Below are 26,332 nucleotides of genomic sequence, written 5' to 3'. Positions count from 1 at the left end.
TACTCTTGCCGTCTGGTCAACTTGAACCAGTCTGGATGTTCTCCTCTGATGTCTTTCTTTAATAAAGCATTTTTGCCCACACTGGTTGTCTTCTGTGTCTTACATAATACTCTAGAGACGGTTGTGCATGGGTGTCCCAGGAGATCAGCAGTTTCTGAGACACTGAAACCTCTCTGTCTAGCACTAACAATCATTCAGTACTGGTATTAACAAGTAGGTATAGAGGTGTACTTAATTGGGTGATAATAATTCCGTGATAATAAATTGGATTCCAATTCAAACTTACTTGCATAACCACAAACGTGCAGTCTCACATAAAGAATAAACTACTTTATTTCTTTATAAATTCAAAACTTGCTGAGATTTGACTTGTAAATTCATTTATAAATTATAAATACATTTTATCAAAGAAATATATGTAATTAACAATATTAATCACCATATAACAAACTGTGTGAAACCCCTTAAAATATCATTAGTGTATGGTAAAATATTTAATTATTAAATTTTGTGTTTCAAATTATAAAAACTTTCATATATGTTCATTTGTCCTTTAAATAATTTAATGGACTTCTTAGAAAGGACACAAGTAAGCATGCTTAGCTAAAACTCACTGAGATGATTAATTTTAATTTGAGGTGACATGTGTTCAATTTTATAGGCAGAAAGGAGATTAGTACTGGATGGAATTTACCATGGAAATCTTTTGTGTTGGTTCACAGGAAATACACAGAACACATTGGAAGAAATTTTAGCTCATACTGTTTTGCTAATGAATTGAATACAAGTTTTAAAGTTTAGAACAGTTGGAATGTCTACCATTTGATGCAGATGAAGTGAGGAAGGACAAATAGCTACATTGCTTACAGTGAGGTATTTCAAACTGAGATAGAGCAAGGTAAATATATACACCCAGTGACCACCTTATTAGGTACATTTTATACCTAATAGAGCAGCCACTGAGCGTATGTTTGTGATCTTCTGCTGCTGTAGCCCATCCAATTTCAGATTGAAAGTCCTTCACTGCGCTCCTATGTTCTAAGTACTATTCTTTATGTGGTGACGGACTCTCCAAAAATTATTAGGTCAGGATACCTGGAGTAAAATAGCTGTTAAGAAATAAAGTCAACTGCATTTTTGTAAGTCGAGAGCCACAACAGGCTCAGGCTGGCTAAGAATATCTGCTTCCTTTCCTACTAAAGTGCAAATTTGTAAGTCAAATGGATTTTAGTCAGCCTAATTTCTCCTACTGGTGCAACAGAAAAAACAAAGTTAATGGTTCTGGGTAGTGGCTTGTTGAATGGGATATTGACCTACACAAATCTCTGGTGCTTTTACAGAGGAACAAGGACAATGGTGAGAAGGTTGTGTAATACTAGTTTCTTTAATTCTAGGTATTGCAGAGCACCACAGTAGCAGAGTGGTTAGCACAACACTATTACAGCTTGGGGCATCACAGTTTGGTGTTCTGTTCTGGTGTCCTTCAGATACTCTGATTTCCTCTCACGTTCCAAAGACGGATGGGTTAATAGTTAATGGGTCAGTGTAAATTGTCCTGTGATTGGGTGGATTTCTGGATGGTGCACCTCATTGAGCCAGAAGGGCCTGTCCTGCAATGTATCTCTAAGTAAAGTCTTGGAGAGCCGGACTGGAATTGCAGCCGGAAGAAATAGGTTGGAATGATAGAGCCAGGGTGACATGAAGAGAAGTGAGTTTATGAAGGCTTCAAATTTGATAGATCACAAAGCCTAGCCCAGGGTTACTGCTACTGAATACTTCCCCCCAGCTTAATTCAAAGATAAACCTGAAAGCTGATCCCACGAAAAGTGTTTCAAAAGTAAGCAATGTCAGATGAGTTCTCTCTACATAGCTTAAAGCAGCTGAACAGTGGCTCCCAACAAAGAATCATAAGAACATTCGGAATGGTTCTATGAGTCAGGCACTTGCCTTAAGTAACCAGTACGATTGCAGTATCATTACCTTTTGATGAACAGCACCTCTGCTGTCATCTTGAAGACAAATTAACCTGTCATATCTTGTTGTTGATCCAGATGCTATAATACGCCAGGGAACAAACCATTTCCTCAGCACTTGACAAGCACACTATGATTGTAAATACAAGTGTGTGCATGGTGTGCAACATGATATATGGCAGGCAGCCTAGATATTTCTCTTGCTGGTGAAAGGAATACCAGTTGGTGTGGTTTCCTTTAGATCTGGGAAACATATGCAGACTGAAGATGAACAATCTGCCTGATCAATAACAAAGAACCTGTGACTTACCATCTCGCCTGTTCAGCTTTGCAAAGCCAGGGCTGTGGGTGGTAGATAACACGGAGGAGGATTTGAATGCCGACTGCTGCAAGCCAGATACAAGGTGATTGTCACAATTGTCTGTGGGAGAAAAGAACAGGTTTTAAAATCGGGAGCTAGTCCAATCCCTTCACAAGAACACACTTCTAATAAAAATAGTTAACAGCTTCCCACAAAACATAATACTTGGCAGGCACCCATTATGTGTCTTCTGCTGAAGAACCATATGTTTCTTTTTCCAGATTACAAAACGCATTGTTGCAGAGCTTAAAAACCTGAAAGAAAAAGTAAATGCCAGAATCCCTGTGGAGACAGACAACTGACATTTCCATAGGGCAATTTAATGTAACAACATGCTTGATAGAAGACTAATTAAACCAGACTGAAAACAGAGCCATAAAAGGAGATGTTGCACTTTGAAGATGGAAGTTATATGGTTGACAGGAGAGGGGCAATATATAAGGAAGGAATTGTAAAGCTATAACTTTGACAGATAAAAGCACAACTCCCTGTGATGGAGCAATGGAAATCAGTGATGTGCAACAGCCTGGAGTTATAAGAAGGCAAATAGGCTTGGAGAACTTTAGAGAGAAAGAAAGGGATGAGGTCATGAAATGATTTGTTCCCAAAGGTGATTATTTTTGGATTCTCCAAGACCAATCAGATTTTTTCAGAACCTGCATTTCCTTTAAATCTTTCTTGTGGGAAATTTGTAACACTGCAGGAGATACCACTTATTATTTTAGTTCTTCCATTCCCAGCACCCAGGAACCCAAACAGTCAAAGCACACTTCTTCACTCACATTTCTTCCAATCAAGTTCATTGCATTCAGTATTCACAATGTGATCTCCTCTGAGCTGTTGAAACTGCGTAGCAATTGAGTGATGCTTTGTGGAACATTTGTTTGCAGTACACATGGGAATATTCAGACCTCCCTTTTGTTTCCTGTTTTAATTTTTCATTTCACTTGCACTCTGGCTTTTCTGTCTGAGGCCTCTTTTTAACTTAGAATGAGGTCCAACATAAGCCTGAGTTCCAACATTTCATTTGTCTGGCTGAAATCAGCTTTCTAGACTTACTACAAAATTCTACAGCTTCAGATACATTGCCTTCCCCAACTGAAACAGAATTAGCCACCTCTACAATCTATCTTTGATATTGGTTCAGTTCTCTCCTATTAGCATAGTGTTACCCTATAAGAGATATTCCCTGTGTCCTCACCATCCTCTCCAAAAACTCCCTGCAACTTCTACCAGGAGCATAATTTAAAGTTGATTGGAGGAACGTACTGGAGGGGGTGAGGGGGTTGTCAGAGTTAAGTTTTATTTCTTTACGCAGAGTGGTGAGTGTATGAAATGTCCTAGAGGATGCAAGACGCTGCTTGGATTAGACAGCATGTCCTCTATGGCAGTGGTCCCCAACCACTGGGCCGTGGACTGGTACTGGGCCACAAAGCATGTACTACCAGGCTGCGAGGGAATGATGTGATTTGGTTATATGAAATGATATTCCCTGTCATGCCCGCTGTTAAACTTGAATTTACACGAGGTCATTAACCTACAACTACTCGATGTGTAAAAAACAAACGCCGCTTGAGAGTTTCTTTGGAAGAGGTGGTAGGGAACATAAAAGGCCTAACGATGATGATAACACAGGGACAGCTGAGGCTGAGACTGCGAAAGAAAAGAAAGCTTCCTTCAACAGAAAATACGACGAGTCGTACATAAAATATGGCTTTCATGCAACCGGTGACTTGCATGCTCCAAGCCCCGTGTGTGATATCTGGAGATAAGCTGCCTAATGAGGCAATGAAGCCCGCAAAACCACTTTGCCACCTTGAGTCCAAGCACCCTGCACTTAAAGACAAACCCGTTGAATCTTCTGAGCGGAAAAACGTGAGCAAGCGGGACAGAAGCAAATGCTGAGAGCCACCCACCTTCACAAATGCCGCTGCTCTGAGAGCTTCGTACTTGGTGGCTAGCCATATTGCTAAGGCTAAGCAAGCCTTTCACTGTTGGTGAAGAATTGATTCTGCCTGCTGCCAAGGACATGTGCCGTGAACTGTTGGGAGAAGCTGCAACTAACAAGATGACACAGGTTTCTCTTTTAGCTACCACAGTTTCAAGGAGAATCAATGACATAGCGGAGGACTTTGAAGCACAGCTGTTGGAACGGCTTAACGAGTCACCATGTGACAAAGACTGGATAGCAAAACTGGCTTATCTGTGTGACATCTTCAACCTGCTCAATTAACTCAATTTGTCACTTCAGGGGAGAATGACAACTGTCTTTAAGTTGTCAGATGAAGTGCCTGCTTTCAAAGCCAATCTGGAACTGTGGGACGGCGAGTGGACAGGGGCATATTTGACATGTTCCCAACATTAGCTGGGATTTTGGGAGAGACTGAGGCTGCACCGTCCTTCTCACAGCTGGTGCGCGATCACCTAACTTCGCTGTCAACAGAATTCGAGCGTTACTTGCCAACCACAAATGACCCAAGACATGCAAAGGAATGGGTCCGTGACCCATTTGTGATTGTCCCCGGTGAATCATCCATATCAGCACAGGAAGAAGATCAACTCCTTGAGCTTGCAAATGACGGTGGGCTGAAAAGAATGTTTTACATAACATCTCTGCCGGCATTCTGGATCAAAGTCAAGGCTGAATATCCTGAGATAGCCACGAAAGCAGTGAAATGGTTGCTTCCATTTTCAACATCATACCTCTGTGAAGCAGGATTTTCTGCAATGAATGTAGTGAAAACTAAATTGTGGAATAGACAGGACATAAGGAACCCCTTTCGAGTATCACTGTCTCCCATCACCCCTCGATGGGACCATCTTGTTGCAGGGAAACAATCCCAGGGCTTCCACTGATTCAGCAATATTGGTGTGTTGCAATGATTTTATATATTCATATGAGGAAAATATGCTCTGTGGGTTTAATATCCAAACACTAATTAAAATGTTATGATGCTATTGACTTATAAGTGATGTATAATTGACCTATCAATATATTCATGTGAAGAAAATATGTGCTGTGAGTTTAATATTAAATTCATTAGATAAACCCTTTTAGAAATGAAATTGAGTGTATTAGCCACTTGTAAGTGACTTATAGTTGACTTAGAACCTATATTCCAGTCGTGATTAACACCTCCACCCCCCCCCCCAGCCGGTCCGCAAGAATATTGTCAATATTAAACCAGTCCGCGGTGCAAAAAAGTTTGGAGACCCCTGTCCTATGAGAACAATTTGAGTGAGTTAGGGCTTTTCTCTTCTAAAGGCGGAAATGGCTAATATGAAGGCCATTTTAATGCAACTGGAGGAAATTGTAAGGGACGTCAGAGGAAATTGTTTTTATAAACTGGTAGGTACATAAGATGCCTTACCAATGTTGGCAATAGAGACAGCTACATTATGGGCATTTACAAAAGTCAGATAGGCACATAGATGATAAAAAAAAGTGACATGGCTATATAGGAGGGAAGGATTAGATTGATCTAGAGCAAGTTAAAAGATTGGCACAACACCATGGGCTGAAGGGCCTGTGTTGTGCTATAGTATTCTATGCTCTATTTTCTAACTTAAAACTAACTTGTTATTGTTCTTTCCAATGAAAAGTCTTTGACCCAAATATTACCTGTTTCTTTTGACAGATATTGTCTAACTTTTTAAATATTACCAGCAATTACTTTATTTTTAAAAAAAAATTCAGACTTCCAGCATCTACAGAGCTTTCAAATTGCAAATGATATCTTACTTGATGATATGAACTTCGCACAACACTAATCCAGCTCATTTATTTCCTTATTTTCAGCACAAAAGACCAGTCTTTAGTTCTGTGTATGAATGAGAACAATGCATGGATTGTGTTATAATATCAGTAATGTGGTACTTGCATTGTGATGGATATTAACTTCCTAAACTTCTTGCTCATGTTTGCTAAGCTCATTTTCTAAATACATCAGTTGCCACTTGTAAAATTGAAACAGTGGTTGGTAAACTTCCAACTAATACTTGTTTAATTTCTGGTCATAAATGGGAGTCAGTCTTCACTCTTAAAATGTAAATGGAGAGCAGACATCAGCTTGAAGCTAAAAACATATCTCTACATATAAGCTCTGTATTAAGCAAACACTGTATGTGGAAAGTAAGATGTAGCTCACTGTAGCTAGTTTATTACAGCTCAAAGATGCAGTAATACAATAGGTTATTTAATTTGGCTAGTTTCAAAATAGACAAGCTAACTAATTTGTTTAGTTCAAGGAAACTTGCAGACCAAAATGATGCAATAGTTTAGCATATCAAATAGCTGATCTACTGATGTTGGGAGTCTAATGTACTCAGAGAAGCTAGCTTCAGAGCATTAAGTAGCTGAGTACTGTGTCTCCAAAAAAGCTTTTAGACTGTCTGTGCAATAAGGGTATCTGAAGAAATTTTGTATGAGTGTGAAGTCACCCAAGTGGCAAAGGAATAGTATAAATGTGGAGAGCAGATCAGGCTTATGAGGAATGGCTAAGGAACATCAAGAAAGACGAGAGAAATATGGAGTGAACTAGAATTCATTCATTTGATTTCAATTCCTGCAATGGACTATTCATTTGTCTGCATTGTATGTATGTTTTTTAGTTTGATGTGCTTTGATTGTAGAAGTGTTTCAGATAGAAATCCTGCATTTTAAACATGATTTAAGAATGTTGTTTGGATTTAAATGTGTATCTTTGAAAGTAAGTTAACTATTTTAAAGTATTTCAAATCAGAATCAGAATCAGGTTTATTATCACTGGCATGTGACATGAAATTTGTTAACTTAGCAGCAGCAGTTCAATGCAATACATAATCTAGCAGAGAGAGAAAAAATAATAATAATAACATAAAACATAATAATAAATAAACAAGTAAATCAATTGTGTATATTGAATAGATTATTTAAAAAGTGCAAAAAGAGAAATATTGTATATTAAAAAAGTGAGGCAGAGTCCAAAGCTTCAATGTCCATTTAGGAATCGGATGGCAGAGGGGAAAAAGCTGATCCTGAATTACTGAGTGTGTGACTTCAAGCCTCTGTGCCTCCTACCTGATGGTAACAGTGAGAAAAGAGCATGCCCTGGGTGCTGGAGGCCCTTAATAATGGATGCTGCCTTTCTGAGACACCACTTCCTAAAGATGACCTGGGCACTTTGTAGGCTAGTGCCCAAGATGGAGCTGACTAGATTTACAACCTTCTGCAGCTTCTTTCGGTTCTGTGCAGTAGCCCCTCCAAACCAGACAGTGATGCAGCTTGTCAGAATGCTCTCCACGGTACAACTATAGAAGTTTTTGAGCGTAGCTGTTGACATGCCAAATCACTTTAAACTCCTAATAAATTATAGCCACTATCTTGCCTTCTTTATGACTACATTAATACGTTGGGACCAGGTTAGATCCTCAGAGACACCCAGGAACTTGAAGCTGCTCACTCTCTCCACTTCTGATCTCTCTATGAGGATTGGTATCTGTTCCTTCATCTTACCCTTCCTGAAGTCCACAATCAGCTCTTTCATCTTACTGGCATTGAGTGCCAGGTTGTTGCTGTGGCACCATTCCACTAGTTGGCATACCTCACTCCTGTATGCCCTCTCATCACCACCTGAGATTCTGAAAATAATGGCTGTATCGCTGGCAAACTTGTAGATGGTATTTTAGCTATCCTTAGCCATGCAGTCATGTATATACAGAGAGCAGCATTTGCTGAATGTATCTTTTCTTTGGTAGGGAGGGGGATTCGCTATTTAAATAGTGGCACTGGCAGCTAAACTCAAAATGGAGAATAAATAAGTAAACTAGTCTTTGAAGATTGGATAGCAGCAGTACAATCTCTATGTCATGGGAGTACTTGGGGTTATTTATATCTGATACGGCTTAAGATCTTTGTTTGAGCTTAGAGTTTCATTGTTAGCAGACCCAATACCATCGCAACATTGCCTACGCAATACCACCAAGAGATTCCATGTAAATAGGTACTATTTTCATGGACATGGTGACCTTTCCTCACTGCAGTCATGTCTAATTGAGGTTCAACTCCCAAGTACTGACAATCTTCTCTGTGGATCACACCTATTCATGGTGGAGAGGCTAATGAGTCACTGAGATCCCAAGATCAAGCTTAGCTCTTGGTAGGGTCACCTGTTGTGGGAAGGTTAAGGGTGAAGTTCCAGATGATGGCTGATCCAACAAAGCCACAGTTGAAGCTGGCAGAAGTTGGTGACACTTCACAGTGATAGTGAAGGCAGAGGAAGGCTACAGCAGTGAACAGTCCCCAGTCATCTTGAAATCCTTTCCAATGAACACTAAACCCAGTCTGTTTAGGATCATGTTATGGCTGCCTGTGTATCAGTCCCATACTAAACAAAGTCATTCACTCTTCATTAATGGAATAACCATATGGGGAACATTATACTCAATGCAGGTGATTGCACTGTGTATCAGATCACTAGTGGGCATTTTAATTCCAAGCTACACGTCTGCCACACAGTGCCAATCACAGCACAATAAAGTGCCATTTGAAGGGTCAGAACTGACACTGAACTGATAAAGTATTTATCTTTCTTTATATAAATTGTAAGATCTCTGTCCAAAGTCAGCTTTACAAGCAAACCATTTGAGACAATCAGTGGAGTGAAAGAGAAGAACCTATGTATGTATAATCTATGTTTTCATTTATGTTTATCATTATTATTGTTATGAGCAGAGAGACAACATCTGCCGGAAGTAAATTCCTTGTATGTGCACAGGTACTTGGAGATTAAAGGCTGATTCTGATTCTGATTCTGATTCTGATTATAGCTTTATGTCTGACACTGAAGGCTACACCAAGTGTTGTAGCTCCTCTTTCTATCAACTCGCTCACTATTCCAACTGTGTAAGTACGGTCATCCAGAACAGTATTAAAGCATTGTTGTTGGAAGGTTTTGGCTTGTTGATAGCATTTATTTAATTCTTTTGAGTCAGTGGAATCCCAAGACATGTCATCTCAGAATCAACTGCCTCTCCATCCCCACCCACTGCACCACAACACTGTCACATGCATCACAGATTCAGGAATCAGAATCCATCAGATTAGGTTGATTTTTTAATATTTGGTCACAAGATATGGATATTCCTTGTAATGTTGGGATTTGTTGCCTAGCCTGATGCTCTCTCTATTCTTGCTGCTACTGTGGCAAAAGAGGTACAGGAGCTTTAAGTCCCACACCAAGAAAAGTTACTACCCTTCATTCATCAGGCTCCTGACAATTTCAGTCACCACTTCATTGAACTGATCACTGGCCACAACCCATGGACTCACTTTCAAAGTCTTTACAACTTACGTTTTCTGTAATATTTGTTTACGGTGATTAGTTTTTTTTTGCTTTTTTCATGTTTGCAGTGTCTTCCGCACATCAGTTGTCTGCCAGTCTTTGCTTGTGTGTAGTTTGTCATTGATTCTAATGTATTTCTTTGCTCCACTGAATGCCTATAAGAAAATGAATTCCAGCATTGCGTATGGTGACATAGACATACATTGATAATAAATTTTCTTTGATTTACTCTTGAACTGAATGTCTTGCTAGGCATTTGGAGGACAGATCACTGTCAGGTTACGTATCGATGGAACTTGACACACACATAGGTCAGACCAGATATGAATTATTGATTTCCTTCCCTGATGGACACTCCAATAGTTTTATAGTCATTATAGTCTAATGTCTTCCGTTCTGTTGTCCCAATGCATCCAAAAGTATACCACCAATAAGTGATTGGATTTCAATTCCTAGTAAAGAGTTTGTACATTCTCCCTGTGACCACATGGGTTTCTTCTGGGTAAGTGCTTTCCCACCTGGAGTCCACTGACCTCTCTGCTAATGGTAGGGACCCATGGCATAAAAGCATTGGGAACCCCTCTTCTGGGTGCTCCAGTTTACTCCCACATTCCAAAGAGATACAGGTTAGGATTAGGGTTAGTCAGATGTGGACATATTATGTTGGCACTGGAAGTATGGCAGTACTTGCTGGCTGTCCTCAGTATATCCTAGGCCTTTATCAGTCATTGACACAAATGAAACAATTCATTGTATTTTTCAATGTTTTGCAGTATGTGTGATAGATAAGGCTAATCTTTATAAAGGACTACAAAGTAGTATAACCATTTATCAGCAAGATAATCTAAATATTAAGTAGTCTATATGGCAAGTCCCTACTCTTGTTTGTTCCAGCTATTGTTGTAAGATATGCTCATTATATGATTCCTTCATCTAATGAAGTTAAAGTAGGTCCTTACATAGAATTACACTTAAATTACTAGGGCTTTCAAAACAGACTTAGACACAGAAGAGACATTAATTTACAAAGCCACAGTAAAGGACTGGGAAGAAATGGAGTGAGCAATTTGCTCTTCAGTGAACACAAAGTACACTGCAGATGCCGTGGTCAAATCAACACGTACAAACAAGCTAGATGAACTCAGCAGGTTGGGCAGCATCCGTTGAAATGAGCAGTCAACATGTCGGGCTGAGACCCTTCATCAGGACTGAAGGAGGGGGACCCTCCACCCTATAAAGAAGGTGGAGGGAGGGTGGAAAACCAATCAGAGGAAAAATCAAGGGGTGGAAGAGGGGAAGCAGGGAGGGGATAGGCAGGAGAGGTGAAGAAGGAATGTAAGAGGAAAGCACTATGGGTAGTAGAAGAAGGCAGAATCATGACAGAGGTGATAGGCAGCTAGAAGAGGCAGAGTGAAAGTGTGATGGGGGAAGGGAGAGGGAGGGAATTACTCTACTGCCATGATGAGGCCAAACTCAGGTTGGAGGAGCAACACCACATATACTCTAGGTAGTCTCCAGTCCCTTGGTATGAACATCAAATTCTCCAACTTCCGGTAATTCCCTCCTTATTTTGCTTCTTATATTTCAGATGTTTGTATTTCGTCCTGATCCACGTGCAAAACACTAAAAGTCCTTTCTAATTTTAGTTGCTCATCAACTTGTTTTGTACTCCCATCAATACTTTTTCTTTTATTCCTTTCAGTGACACTATTTTAAGTAGAGTGCTTAAGTGGTTTTGTATGTAGAAAATAATGCAAGAATGATAATTAAAATAAAATCCAGCTATCTGGAACCCAGCACTGGAATAATTAATCACAAAAGCATTTTATAAAAAGAGTGTATTCCATTTGATTTTCCAGAATCAAAGATTATATTCAATTGTTCAAATTACAAATCAATGTTATTACATTTTTATGTTAGCTGTGATCAGGGGACTTTAAAATCAGGAAGCATTTTCGTAACAGTGAAATAATTGCATTTTTCTTTAAGGTAACATGTCAGTCAAAATATTAGAAAACTCTCTGCTCTTTGAATTGTGGCTGTCAATGTTAATGAGTCTTATGACTGAAAACCTTTGTACACATCGTCAAAGAATATGGTCTTGTTAAACATGGAACATACAGCAACATAAAGACCCTCTGGTTTAAAATGTTGCGCTGACCTTTAAACCTACACTGTGATCAGTCAAACCCTTTCCACCTAAACAACCCATAACCATCCAGTTATCTTTCATCCATATGTCAGTGTCTCAAATGCCCATAATGCCACAACCCACAGCACTTACCACTCTCTGTGTAAAATAGTTACTACTGATATTACCCTGAACCTTTCTCCACTAACCTTATAAGAACGTCTTCTGGTCTTAGCCATTACCACTCTGGGGAAAAGGCAATGGCTGTCCACTCTATCTCTGCCTCTTATAATGTTATCACTTCTGTCAAGTCACCCTCTCATCCTCCTTTGCTACAAAGAGAAAAGCCCTAAATCTTTCCTCTTAAGACATGTTCTCTAAGCTAAGTAGTAATATTGGTGTTAGTAATAATAAACATGTTAAGTTTCTAACTCCAACATCTACAATCTATTTTTTAAACTTCCTGTTATTTCTGAAAATGTCCCACTAATTCCTTTCTCCATGTTTTCCTCTATTTACCAACCTTTTACCTGCACTATTCTATTACCAACAACACCTTTTGTTGATCAGTTGTTAAGTTGGGTCAGACTCTTCGTGATGTCATGGACTCCTGCAAACCAAGCCTTCTTGTTGGACACTGCCTCTCTAAAATCACCCAAGGTCATACACATTGTCTGAATAATATTATCTGGCCATCGTAGCCTCTGTCATCTCCTTCTACTACCTTCTGTTTTACCTAACATGAGGGTTTTCTGCAAGGAAACCCATCTTCTCATGTTGCGGCCAAAATATATGAGCTTTTGTCTCATAATCAAGCCCCCTAGTGAGCAGTCTGGCTGTATTTCTTCAGGTATTGACTTGTTGGATCTTCTTGCAGTCCAAAGAACTCTTAACACTTTCCTTCAGCATCCATGTTCAAAGGCGTCAATTCTTTTGTATTCAGCCTTACTTTTTTCTCTTTTTCTTAAGCGTGTCACACCAAACAGCCAGCCATTCTTGTCTGGTGTGTGGTATCAGGATTGGTCTCCTTTCTGATTAACTGGGTCACGATATGAACATTCCTGACTCGACCCTTTTTTTAATGAGGCTGAGTGGCTAGCTCGACACTCAACCCGGCACGGACGGAAAGCACGCTCGGGGGTGGCCCGACTTGGATTCAAACTCAGGAGCCTTTGTTCCAGAGTCTGGCACTGATGCCACTATGCCACTAGCCAGCCTTCAGCGTTACTAACAGTTCTCACAGTCATACATCACAACTGGAAATACCATAATCTTGACTATACAGATCATCACAGACAATGTTATGTCTCAGCTCTTCAGCTGACATTGCTGCCTCCCTAGAAGTGAGCATCATTTAATTTCATGGCTGCAGTTACCATTTAATGTTATTAATAGTTTGAATTGAAAAAGCAGTGCATTCCATTGTCCAGAATTGACAGAAATTGCACCTGATGATTGTCATATTATGTTAAAAATTTTACAATCAGGATCTTAATTACCAACAACACTAATTTCTTTCTGAAATGATTGCAGGTGTTAAGTAAATTACTGAAACAAATGAGTACTGAGCAATGAACTATATTTTTCTATTTGAGTGATCCATATGATCTTTCCCCATCTTTTACAGGGAGGTCAGCACTTTTCATATTCTCACTGCAGAAGTTTTCCAAATGGCTAAATAACATAGTCATACTGTAATCTTGAGAGTGTACAGATTTTAGGAACCTTAACTGATCTGACTGCTATCCAGGGTGTAAGTCATAGGGTCAGAAAGCTTGGAGGAAAATCCTTTAGACTACTGAGTCCATCACAGACATTGAGCATTCATTTACACTCTATTCCTCTCTCCTCACTTTATTCTTCTCACATTCCCATTAACTCATCTGAGATCTGACCATTCACCTACAAATGAGAGGTGATTTACAATGGCCAATTAATCTACTAAACTGCATGGTTCTGGGTTGTGGGAGAAAACTGCGGTACCCAGGTAAAACCAGAAGGATCACAGTGAGCAACAAAATGCTGGAGGAACTCTGCAGTTCAGACAGCATCTAAGGAGGGGTTTCAGGATGAGATCTTTCCTAATGTATGTTGCTTTCGATTTCCAGAGTCCGCAGAATCTCTTCCATTTATGGTAATGGAGGATGTGCAAACTCCACGTGGGCAGCAGGATTCAATAGTGGTTCAGGATTCAACCATGGGCACTGGAGGTGTGAGGCAGTGGTTGTACCTACAGAACCACTCAGTGATATGCACAGAATACAATGGCCAGGGAAATGTGAGCTATTGTTTGGTGTAGTATGGTGGAAATTCTTACGTTGCTGAAATGCTGTCCCATAGACTTAGTGAAAACCATTGAGTGTTGCTAGAACTAAAAATATATTTAAACCCCACACAGGTCAATTTCAGCTTCTTTGGCTCCTGTTCCTTAATATTGTTTGCTTCACGTTTCCATTAGAATCATTTACAGACACTCCTCAGATTACAAATGACCTGACAGGGCTGAAAAATGGCTGATACCAGTGGGGCATAGTTTTAAGTACAGAGGGGATATCAGGGGTATGTTTTTCACACAGAGTGGTTGGCGTGTGGAATGCACTGCCTGCAACAGTGGTGGAGGTGGATACAATAGGGTCTTTTAAAAGACTCTTAGATAGGTACATGAGGCTTAGAAAAATGGAAGGCTATGCAGTAGGATAACTCTAGACAGTTTCTGGAGTTTCTGGAAATGCACAACATTTTGGGCTGAAGGGCCTGTAATGTTCTATGATTTCTACATTCAATGATTTAAAGAAACAGGACTTTACACAAATTCCACATACTTTGCTAAAGCATTTTTGATCCAGTAATAATAAAATGAAATGTTTAATGTACTCATTAGTGACTGTACAGAGTATATAACCAATTGACAAGTCTGGGTAGTATTAGTATGGTTAGTTAATGAAATGAAATTATTTTAGCAAGATTATGTAGAAAAAAGATATGGGTTACTATTGACAACAGTAATTTCTAACCTGAAGAAATTAGCTTACAGACAATTCTTTGGAACAGAGCCCTCTCATAACCCAGGGATTGCCTATATACAGAATCTGCTCTTTACTTCATGATGTGCTACTTCACACTGTTCTGGTTTTAATGACAATTCATAGGAATTGCTACAAAAAGAGATATCTATATCATTACCATACTGAATGTCACAAGATGCATTTATGATAATTTTCTTAATACTTATTTATCACTGATGTTTTTTAAGTAACCTTCAAGCAAATCCAAAATACAAAAAGAAATCTCCAGTTGTTGAATACTTTAGGAACAACAAGACAGAAAGTTGTTCTTGTTCGTCCATAAGTGCACAATTCAGGGACACCTGTAATTTGTACACTGCTTCTAAAAAAACCTGAAAGCCAAGCTTCAATTTTCTTCAGAGTTAACAACTCACAGTGTCATAAAACCTTAATAACCCCTGATGCCCCTTTTCCCCTTTTTACAATTTACAATTTGTAATTAAACCACTTTCTCTCTGCTTTAGGGAGGCTGGTAATGTCGTCAAGGATACCTGCCACCTGCCACCATGGCATTTCTCTTTAAACATGAGAGATTCTGCAGAAGCTGGAAATTTGTGACACACACAAAATGCTGAAGGAGCTAAGTCAATCAGGCAGTATCTTTGAGAGAAATAAACAATTGATGTTTCAGGTTGAGGCCATTTGTCAGAATCAGATGAAGGCCCTGAAACATCAGCTGTTTATTCCTCTCCATTAATGCTACCTGATCTGCTAAGTTCATCCAGAATTGTGTGGCTATTTTCTGTGCTGTCTTCTACCTTCTGGGAAAAGATACAGAACTTGAAAACCTATAAGCAGAGATTTAGGAACATCATCTTCACTGCTACCAGACCTTAAAACAATCACCTCTTTCACATCTTATTTCTTGGTGGTACGACCACATTTTCTTACTCTTGATTCTCCCTTGATTATTCCATTATTGTTACTTTAGCATTTCTTTTTACACTACTTCAGAGTGTACCATAATCTTAGCACCATTCTGCTCTTTTGCCCTCGATTGTATGATTGTATTTATTGCGCCCTGGTGTACATGACGATAAACAAACCTGAATATGTATTGTTAAAAATAACTGCTTCCTGTATTCTTCCTAGATTTTGAAAACCCAAAATGTTCTACGTCTGCAATTAACATGAATTCAAAGAAAAATATTTCATCATCTTCTTTCTCTTCTTTTAGCGGATGTACTACACATGTGATCCCATTCACATAAATTTCCCTTCTGTCTCTCTAAAGCTTTTCCATTCTTCTTGAAGTTGGATACCCAAAATAGAACAGCAGCTCATGAAGATCTAGCCAGGAACTTCAAAATATTTGAACACAAAAACACAAGCTCACAAAAAATAGCAGGACTAGACCCCTCAAGCCTACCCCACTATTCAATATGATCACCCATCCGGCCTCAACTCTTTGCAACTGACTATTCCCTTTAACCTTCAGTTCTTTACTCTTTCAAACATTTATCTTATTCTACCATAATTATATCTAATATTCTGGTCTTCAGAGAATTCCAGGGATTCACATCTCAATATCTACCATCAATCTTCTTTCATTCATTCATTCTACCATTCATTCTTCTAAATTCAATGCAATACAAACCCAAATTGGGTAACTTGGCTTGACAGGACAACCCTTTCATCTCAGGAAGGGGCCTGGTGAATCCCTGTTGGACTACCTTTTACTTTCCCTCAATGTCATCAAAAGAGTGAGTCATTGACTTTGGGAAGGGTGACAATGCACATGTTCCTATTTACACTGCATCAGTTCTGCTAAGGTCAAGAGGATTGTAAGCTTAGACTTCCTGTGAGGGAATATCACCAATAGCCTGTACTTGTCCATCCACATAGATATCATGATGAAGAAAGCACTTCCACTTCCTCAGGAGTCAAGACACCCTCACCTATTTTTATCGATGCAATCTGGATACATCATCTTAATTACAGCATTTGCTCTACCAGAGACAATAATAAACTGTAGAGAGTTGTGAACACAGTTCAACACATCACTACAACCAGCCTCTACTTCATGGATTACATGTATACCTCTTGCTGCCTTAGTAACGCAGCCAACATAATCAAACACCCCACCATTTCTTTACCCCCTTGGAAGATACAAAAGCCTAAAAGCCCATACAAATAGGTTCAAGGACAGCTTCTGTCCCATTGTTATTAAACCATCGAATCATCCCCTTGTATGATAACATGGACTTTTGACCTCACAATTTACCCCATCATGGCTTTGCACCGTATTATCTGCCTGTATTACACATTCCCTGTAACTGTACACATTATTCTACATCTTGTTATCATTTTCCCTTGTAGTACCTTAATGTACTTTTGCAATGAAATGAGCTGTATAGATGGTATGCAAAACAAAGTTTTCTCAGTGTACCTCAGTACATAAGACAATAATAATAAACTAGTTCAGTAATTTATTGAATCTTTGTGGCCACTGATGTTAATATCACACCCTAATCATCTCCCTAAGTATAAAGCTTCATAAATTTCCTGTGAATATGATTCAGCTATATCAACATTCCCATATTATTCTCCAAATTTAGATAACCTAGCTGATATTTTCAACCAGCAGGTCATTACTCTATGAGCTATGGGCCCCACACTGATCTCTGCAATATTCTGTAGCTGCTGAAATCAATGCAATGTATCCACGTAATAGTTCTTCCGACTACTCTTTTACTCCAATTTTCTATCCAATTTGCCACATCTCTGTGTACCACATGCCAGTAATTGGTCTCTTAAGAGTAAAGTCTATCAACAGCTCCTGCTTACCCAAATAAATACTATAATTTGTATTTCTATATACACAGCAGATGTGACACTCAGGCATAATATATAAAAAAAAATTGAACTCCCTCTGGTAAATCAATGCTAACTCATCTCTAAATGACGAATCCTTATTTTCCAATATTTTTGCTACTAGTTTTCTAAATCATTGAATCAGATATACAGTACTGTGCAAAAGACTTCACATATGTAAAAATAATCTGTAAAATGAAGATACTTTCAAATAAAATGAAAAGTCTCCAACTATCAAAAAAATTACAATAGAGCAGTAAACAGTAAAAAAATAAATCAAATCAATATTTGATGTGACCACTGCAGTTTTATAGTCAGCTGGTAGATTGTTCCAAGCATCTTGGAGAACTTGCCATAGTTCTTCTGCAGAATTTGGTTGTCTCACTTGTTTGTCTCTCCAGGTAATCCCATACAGCCTAGATGATGTTGAGATAAGAGCTCTGCGGAAGCCATATCATCCAAAGCCATATTAAAAATTTAGGGTGTCTAAGACTTCTGCACAATACCTTATACTCAAACGTTCAAAGTAAATTGATTATCAAAGTACATACATGTTACCCTATACTACCTTGAGATTCATCTTCTCATAGGCATTTACAAGAAATTACTACAGCAAGCCAAAACAACCAATGTCTGTTGGTCAGCTGACAACTGACGCCAGGCTGACTTCTGACTTTCACTAAATGATCATTGTTCCAACCAATGTCTTGAGTGTTCTTGGGTATGTAGTTGTGCTTTGGGCTGTACACCTGGGGTTTTGAGTTTGAGATTTGTAATGTGGTGGTTTTACTGAATAAAGGAGTATTTAGAATTCTTGCTTTGTCCTAACTCCCGGTTTCCGGTCCCATCAATAGCTATAGGGGAGTGAACACAACAAAATTACAAAAGAATCAATGAAAATCGACACAGAGACAAATACTATCAAATAGCAAATGAGCAAAGGAAGACAAATGCTGCAAATAAAAATAGGCACCATGGTAGGGTAGAAGTTAGTTCAATGGTATTACAGCTCAGGGTGTCTCAGAATTCTGTTAGGAGTCTCTGTATGTCCTCCCCGTGGAATACGTGGGTTTTCCCTGGGTGTTCCAGTTTCTTCTTCTCCTTCTGACTTTTAATGGTGGATGGCAGTCAAACTTAAAGGTGCATAACCACCACCATCTGGACTGGAGTGTGGTGTAGAGACTTGCAAAATACAATCGTTACTAGTTCTTTATCAAACTAAATTACCCCAAAAAGCCCTATAGATTTAAGTAGTGAAAGACAATAACATGAATTAAAGTCACTCTCATAACTTAGTAAAGTTTTTAAATGAAGTCTATCAACCTCCAGAGATAGTAGTGAAACCTGCTTTTGATTTCTTTCAATCTTGTATGCTTCACACTGTAATAGAATGTGTTCAACTGTTTCAGAATGATGACAGAGCCTACACAACCCAGAGTGATGTTTTCTAACAAGATATAAGGAATAATTAAGCACAATATGTCCAATTCTAAGTTGAGTCAACCAAGTCATTCCCTCTAACACCTCTGTGTGCTGGGGTTCATAAGAACAGGCATGTAAACCAATACTTCAAATATGAAATATAGTTTAAAGAGCTTCCAACAGTAAATCTGATCTACTGCCAAAATGACCTGCTTTAAGACTCATCAAGACCAAAAAAGAATCTGAACAAATTATATTCCTGTTTCCACCCACAGTCTAAAGGCCTGCTAGGTGGGTTCATTGGTCATTGTAAAATGTTGCGTGCTTAGGTTCGCATGCTGGGGCAACATTGCTTGAGGGGCTGGAAGGGCCTACACCACACAGTATCTCTAAATAAAATAAATAAAAATAATAGTCAATATGTAGATTTCACTGCAAACAGGAGGTATTCAGTCCTTGAAAGTGAGTCCATAGCTTGTATAATCAGCTCAGAGTTGAGAAGAGTGAAATGAACCTCGCTGGTTAAGGAGCCTGATGATTGAAGGGTAACAACTGTTCTTGCCCAATAGCAGCAGCAGGAAGACAGCATGGCCTGGATGATGGGTTTGCTTTGATTCAGAAAGCAGCCATTCAGCACATTGTATCAATGCCAGCTAGAAGAGAAATGTCCAACTCAATCCTACTTACCAAAGCAGACTGCCACACTGATGATGACATTTGTTGGGGAACATGCATTCCCTTTAATTTGCTGCTGATGGTGCAAAGCAGATTTACCAGGATGCTGTTTGGATTAGAGTGTGTCTCAAGATCTGGGATCAGTCATGATGGAATGACAGAGCAGACTCAATGGGCTGAATGGCCTAATCCTGCTCCTATGTCTTATGGAGAGTTTGACTGGGCTGGGCCTTATCTCTTTGGAGTTAAGGAGGATAACAGGTGACTTGATAGAAGTGTACAAGATGTTAAAGAGCTTGGATTGAGTGAATAGCCAGAGACTTTTCCCAGGGCAGAAAGGGCTAATAAAAGTGGCATAATTTTAACGTTATTGGAGGAAAGTATAGGGGGAGGAGATGTCAAAGGAAAATTATTTACAGTGTTGGGTACATGGAGTACCTTGCCTGGGGTGGTGGTAAAGGTAGATACAATATGGGCATTTAAGAAACTCACAGACAGGCACATAGTTATGTAAGCAGGAAGGATAGGATTGATCTTCGATTAGGTTAAAAGGGTGGCACAACATTGTGGGTTGAATGATCTGTACTGTGCTTGTGGTCTACATTGTACCTGAGCACTATGTAAGATTGAGAACTGGTCAAATGAGCTTCTTTATGCTGTAATTATTCTGCATGGCCTGCTACATCAATTCCGAGACACAGGAATGGACTCTGCCCAATATATCAAATGCCAAGTTCTTCAAACTAAAGGTAGTTATCTAAAAGAGGTGCTGTCTCAAGAAGCCAACCTTTAACACCAAAGGTCCCCACCATGCTATCTTCTTGCAGCTATCAGGCAGACAGTACAGAAGCTTGACATCCCATATCTCCAAGTTGAAGAATAGTTACTTTCCTTTAACCATTTAGTTCTTGAGCCAACTGTCACAGCACTAATCACTAGAGTTTTGCAACACCTTGACCACCTTGCATTAATGTGATTTTTTTTTGTTATTCTGTTTTCTCTCGTGCTTGCTGTTTATCTGATACTGTATGCCTGTGATGCTGCTGCAAGTAAGTTTTTCATTGCATGTCTATGAAGGTCTCAGTATGTAGGTTGTTGTATATCAGGGCAGCTGGACTTGCTGTGCTGTCAAGAGATATCGCCACTCAATCAAGAGGCTTCTTCAGTTTGATCCATGATGGGTAGCTATCCAGCTTATAACCTCTGTGAGTTGTTTGAAGGTATAGCAATCACATGGGAGTCATTAAGATTCATTAATGAGAGGATGATTAGTCTTACCTTTGCATGAATGGAGGTGTGAACTGCTGTGGAGACACCGGGGTAGAGATGCATGGTAAGTAGCCGTTCGGATGCATCTGTGCATATACATACTTGTGCATATGACAATAAGTTTGACTTTGACTTGGATGATAATGAGCTCTCTAAGAGTTATTGGAGTTATATTCATACAAAAAATTAGAAGGTATCACATCACTTAACTCTATGTATTTCATCAATGTATTCTTGTGTCAGAAATATCAATAAATCTAGAATCCACTGCCTTCCAAGGAGTTCCAATAATTTTGAAGACTATGTGTGGGGGGAAATGCCAGTCATTTCAAGTCAGGTCATGTTTAGCATCATGTGCACGAGTATGGTGATGGACAGGCAGAACGAAAAACTTGCCTGCAAAGGTGGAATATAATTTATTCAAGGCAATGGAAATTCAGAAGAACTATGCAAAAACAGGACCTCAGTGCAAAAAAACTATACAATTTGCAGTAAGTCTGTGATAGTGCAAGAGTTGGTTATTGCTGAGATGAGGGTAGGATGGGACAGGCTATTTCAAGAGCTTAATGATTACAGAAAAATACTTGTGCCTGAAAAGTGCAGGATTTCAGATTTCTATACCTTCTGTCTGACATTGGCATGAATCTGTTTTTATCAGTTTTGAAAAGACAGATAGCCAGAGACATTTTCACAGGGCAGAAATGGCTAATGTGAGGGGGCATAATTTTAAGGTGATTGGAGGCAATAGAGTGGGGATGTAAGAGGAAAGATTAGTGAGTATGTGGAACACACAGCCAAGGGCCGTGATAAAGGCAGATACATTAGAGACATTTAAGAAATGCTTCCATAGGCACATGAATGACAGAAAAATAGAGGGCTATGTAGGAAGGAATGGTTAGACTGATATTGACAAAAGTTACAAGGTCAGCAGAATACAGTGCTGCTATTTTCTATGAACATTATGAGCTGCTCCCAATGATACAAAGTGAGTCCAATTCTGACTGGGTATTGAAAAAACTAAGTTTTCTGACTTGGGAGATGTTTTGGATTGGACAGTTTGGGGTGTACTCTCCCAAAAAAAAAACAGTTCAAGAAAGGAGTGTCACTGTCGTCTACTCCAATGCTAGTAAAATCTTGGAAACATACAAGCTGAAACAAACCCTTTCAACACACCTTGTCCATGCCGAACATGATACCTATCTACTCAAATCCTACTTACTTTTATTAGGCCCCTATCCATTGCTACCCAAGAACCTTGCCAAATGCCATTTAAAGGTTGTAAATGAATCTGCCTCCACGACCTCCTCTGGTAGCTTGTTGCAGATATTCACTACCCTCTATGTGAAAAACTCTCCATTAACTCTTCATTATATTTCTCTTGTCCTCACCTCAAAAATGCACTCTCTATTTACTGAGGTGCAGCGCAGAATAGACCCTTCTGGACCTTTGAGCTGCCTTTAGTTCGGAGCAATCCTCTAATTTAACCCTAGCCTAGTCACAGGACAATTTACAATGACCAATTAGCCTACCAACCGGTACATCTTTAGACTGTGGGAGGCAACCAGAGTACCTGGAGTTAACTCATGCAATCACAGGAAGAACATACAAACCACTATGCTACCATGCCACCCCACTTGTTCTTGCGTTCCCTGCCCGAGAAAAAAAAGTACCTCGATTCTATACTGTATATGCCATGCCTCTCATCACTTGATAAATCTTCATGTGGTCATGTTTCCACCCTCAATATTCCAGTGAGAAGAAATCCAGGCTGTCTATCCTTTTTTATAACTACAGCTCTCCGCTTCAGGCACCATCCTGTTGAGTCTCTTCTGTATTGCTTCCACATCTTTCCTGTAATCTGGTAATAGGAATACAATATTCTAAGCACAGTCTTACCGATGTTTTGTACAACTGTAAATTGGCATCCCATCTCCTCTGCCCAGTGTCTCACTCTATAAAGACAAATATATCAAATGCATTTTAAAATGCATATCCACTTATGGTACCACTTTCAGGAAGCTATGGACTTATAACCCTAAGATCTCTCTGCACATCAATACCTCTAAGATCTCTGCCATCTTTACGATGTACCAGAATTTGAATTTGCTAAGCGTAATACCACCTATTTGTCTGGATTAAATCCCATCTGTTATAAATGTGGTCATGTTTTCAGCTGATCTAATTTCTTCTCATATCTGTAAACACCTACATTGTGGTTTACAACTCCACTAACTTTTATATTATCTGGCAATTTATTCACAAGAGTATCTCCTTTCCAGTAAGGTAGTAAGGAATGCAAATGCTGAGCTGGCATTCATTTTGAGAGGACTAGAATACACAAGGAGGGTGTGATGCTGAGACTTAATAAAGCATTGTTCAGATCATATTTGGACTATTGTGAACTGTTTTGGGCACCTTGTCGAAGAAGCAATGTGCAGAAACATTGGAGAGGGTCCAGAGAAAGTTTATGAGAATGATTCTGGGAATTAAAGACTTAATGTACAAAGAGCTTTTGATGGCTCTAGACTGTACTCGCTCTCCTGCACAAAACCATGCTCATACCTCCTAATCGGTCCCTACGTTTCTAACATTATAAATCCTGTCCCTTAGGATCTGCTCCAACAACCTACAGTGACACAAAGATCATCAGTCTATAGCTTCTGGGTTTATGAACAAGGGTTTCTCACCTGTGGCTAATATAGATGCATATATCTCTATGAGATCTCCAGCAATCTCCTTACTTACATCCCTTGGTATCCTACTAACATTAAACAATAATTGTTGGCTGGTGCCAGAATGTGCTGCAAAACTTGCTGGCTGCCCATAACACATCCTTAGGTGTGTTTGTTTTAACACAAAGGATACATTTCACTGATGTTTCTATTTACATATAATAAATAAATCTGAATCTAAAATCATGCTAATATAAGTAATTACTAATGTAACAAAATATAACTAAAATACTTAAAGCAAAGGTGATAGTTTTTTTATTAGTAAGGGTGTCAAAAGGCTTGGGGAGAAAGCAGGTGATTGGGACTGATGGGGTCAATCAGTCATAATGGGCTGAAAGCCCTCGTTCAGCTCCTTAATTTTCTATGGTCTTATAAAAGAGAAGAAATAGTCAACCAATCTTCAGACACAAAATATTCATGCAAATGAAATGAAGCGTGCTCTTCCAACCCTCTAACCTCACACAAAGAGAAGCCATTCTACTTTAGGTTTCCTCATCCATTTCCTTGCCCTGTAAATCTATTTGCCATCACCAGCTTCCATTAGCAGTGGAAAGAATCATTGCACTGCATGACCCTCTGAAATGACTCTTGCTTCAAATCATAGCCTTTATATCACATTTATGTTTAAAATGAAATGTGTTGGTTCTGATAGATTTTGATTCAATTCAAAGACTGTGTCAATGCAATTAAACATTTCACAATGCATGCTTGTTTAAAATCCACATTTGGTATCATCAAACCACCACATCATGATCTCCCTCTTCTTCTCTCCAACTCATTTCAATCGATTTCAGTGGAAATTGACCCTGACCCTTCACCTGACTTTCCCATTAATTAAGGGACAGCAAAGTGCTGGAGACAGCTATTGGGCAGTAAATAATGGCCAGTAGACAGCCAGCAAAAACAATCAGAGACAACCCATTTGCCCAGACTGAAGTGACCAGAGGTCTAATCAATAAGGAAAGTGGATCATCCATTACAAGCTGGCAAATTGGTTGAATTGTGCCTTTCTTATGCCATTCTACTCCCTTAGCCTTTTTAATGCATTCTTTTACAAGAGTAGTAATCAATTGAAATCTGGGATAACTTTCTTTTGAGACAGACGACATCTTCTCACTGGGTTCCTAGTTATTGTTGCCGACAAAAATGATCTGAGAAAATACTATGCTCACCAGAATCTTAAATTATAGAGATTTTTGATGGTCAAAGAGTGGAATAAAACTCCTTTGCTTACCGATTAAAGAACAAAATCAAACTTTTCGGACAAATCGTTTCTGCAATTATCATTGTGGCAATTTATTTCTTTGCTGAGCTGTCTACATTAGCTTAGGAGGATTTTGTTTTTCAAATACCATTTTTAACAAAAATATTTCTGTAAAGCTTTAAAAAACCTTTAAAACTAATAAAAGAAAATACAAACAAGTTTAATGAATTCTCCTACAAACCATACCAAATAATAATCTTTTTTTGTATACAGAGATATGATATGAGATATCCTCAGTTGCTCTGTAAATTGTGCTGTATTCGAAAGACTGGATATTACTCCAACCACATATATTGAATCAGCAGAGGTACCATGCACTATGAATTTATAAATGCCTGTTTTGTTCCAGGTGGGAGGAAACTAGTTTCTCTCTCCCCCAGGCTAATGACTAAATGCTGTTTCTAGTTATTTGTTATTGTATTCAGATACATTGTGTGCAGTTGCTCTGTAAATTAGATTTCATCCATTTCAGATACCATCCAACTGAGGAACCAAACAAGACACTTCAATCTCCATGATGTTGGATTCCAGCAAAGTTCAAAATGTTTGGATTAACAACAACAGCTTGGAGAATGAAGCAGTTATTGATAGCATTATGTTAACCATTGACCTGATGAAAATAATGGGCCTTATTCAGAAATTGGAGATACAAAGGGACGAGAAACCTAATGCAGGATTCCCTGAAGGTTAATTTCCAGGTTTAGTCTGTAGTAATGAAGATAAATTTATTGACATTGGACCAGTACTCACTAGAGTTTAGAAGAATGGGGAACTAAAGGACACAGCCTCACAATACAAGGACATTCCTTTAGAACAGAGATGAAGTTCAATGGTCAAGGTAAATTTATTATCAAAATACATATATGTAATCAATATGCTAGCCTGAGACTCACCATCCTCTGGCTAAAGACATTCTTCCTCATTTCTGTTCAAGAAGAACAGGCAAGAGGGTGAGGAAATCAGAATAATTGCAGCACAGCTAGGTGCAGAATATGAGATTCTAAATATGCAGCCAGTAGGTTGATTTTTCTCCAATCATAAGAATGCAACACATAACATTGCATATTAATGTGCCACCTGTATCATGTGAAAGTTTCGAAGCTGAACTTAAACCTATAACAATCTGAACAAGAGGCAACAGTATTATCAACCAGGCTATGATGGTACTCGAAAGGTCACAGGCCACAACTGTACTGATAACAGAACATCTAGAGACAATAAAGCTAAAGGGCGAGAATGGACTCCACAAGAGAAAGTTGGATTGGATATTAAATGGTATGATTCCCTTTGTAATAAATGTCATA

General features: G+C 38.9%; 1 protein-coding gene across 1 annotated transcript in view; it reads right to left on the bottom strand.

Moving 5' to 3' along the window:
* The window catches only part of LOC132394274 (contactin-associated protein-like 5), a 1,716,192-nt gene that overhangs the window by 1,561,594 nt on the left and 128,266 nt on the right, over positions 1-26,332 (bottom strand). The window contains exon 2 of the mRNA XM_059970198.1: positions 2,284-2,394. Coding sequence (XP_059826181.1) covers positions 2,284-2,394 — 111 coding nt within the window. The remainder of the gene's footprint in view (positions 1-2,283; positions 2,395-26,332) is intronic.

The sequence above is a fragment of the Hypanus sabinus genome, chromosome 5, assembly GCF_030144855.1.
Source record: "Hypanus sabinus isolate sHypSab1 chromosome 5, sHypSab1.hap1, whole genome shotgun sequence".
Classification (NCBI taxonomy): domain Eukaryota; kingdom Metazoa; phylum Chordata; class Chondrichthyes; order Myliobatiformes; family Dasyatidae; genus Hypanus; species Hypanus sabinus.
Note: the sequence above shows the minus strand (reverse complement) of the source record. Positions and strands in the feature narration are given on the sequence as shown.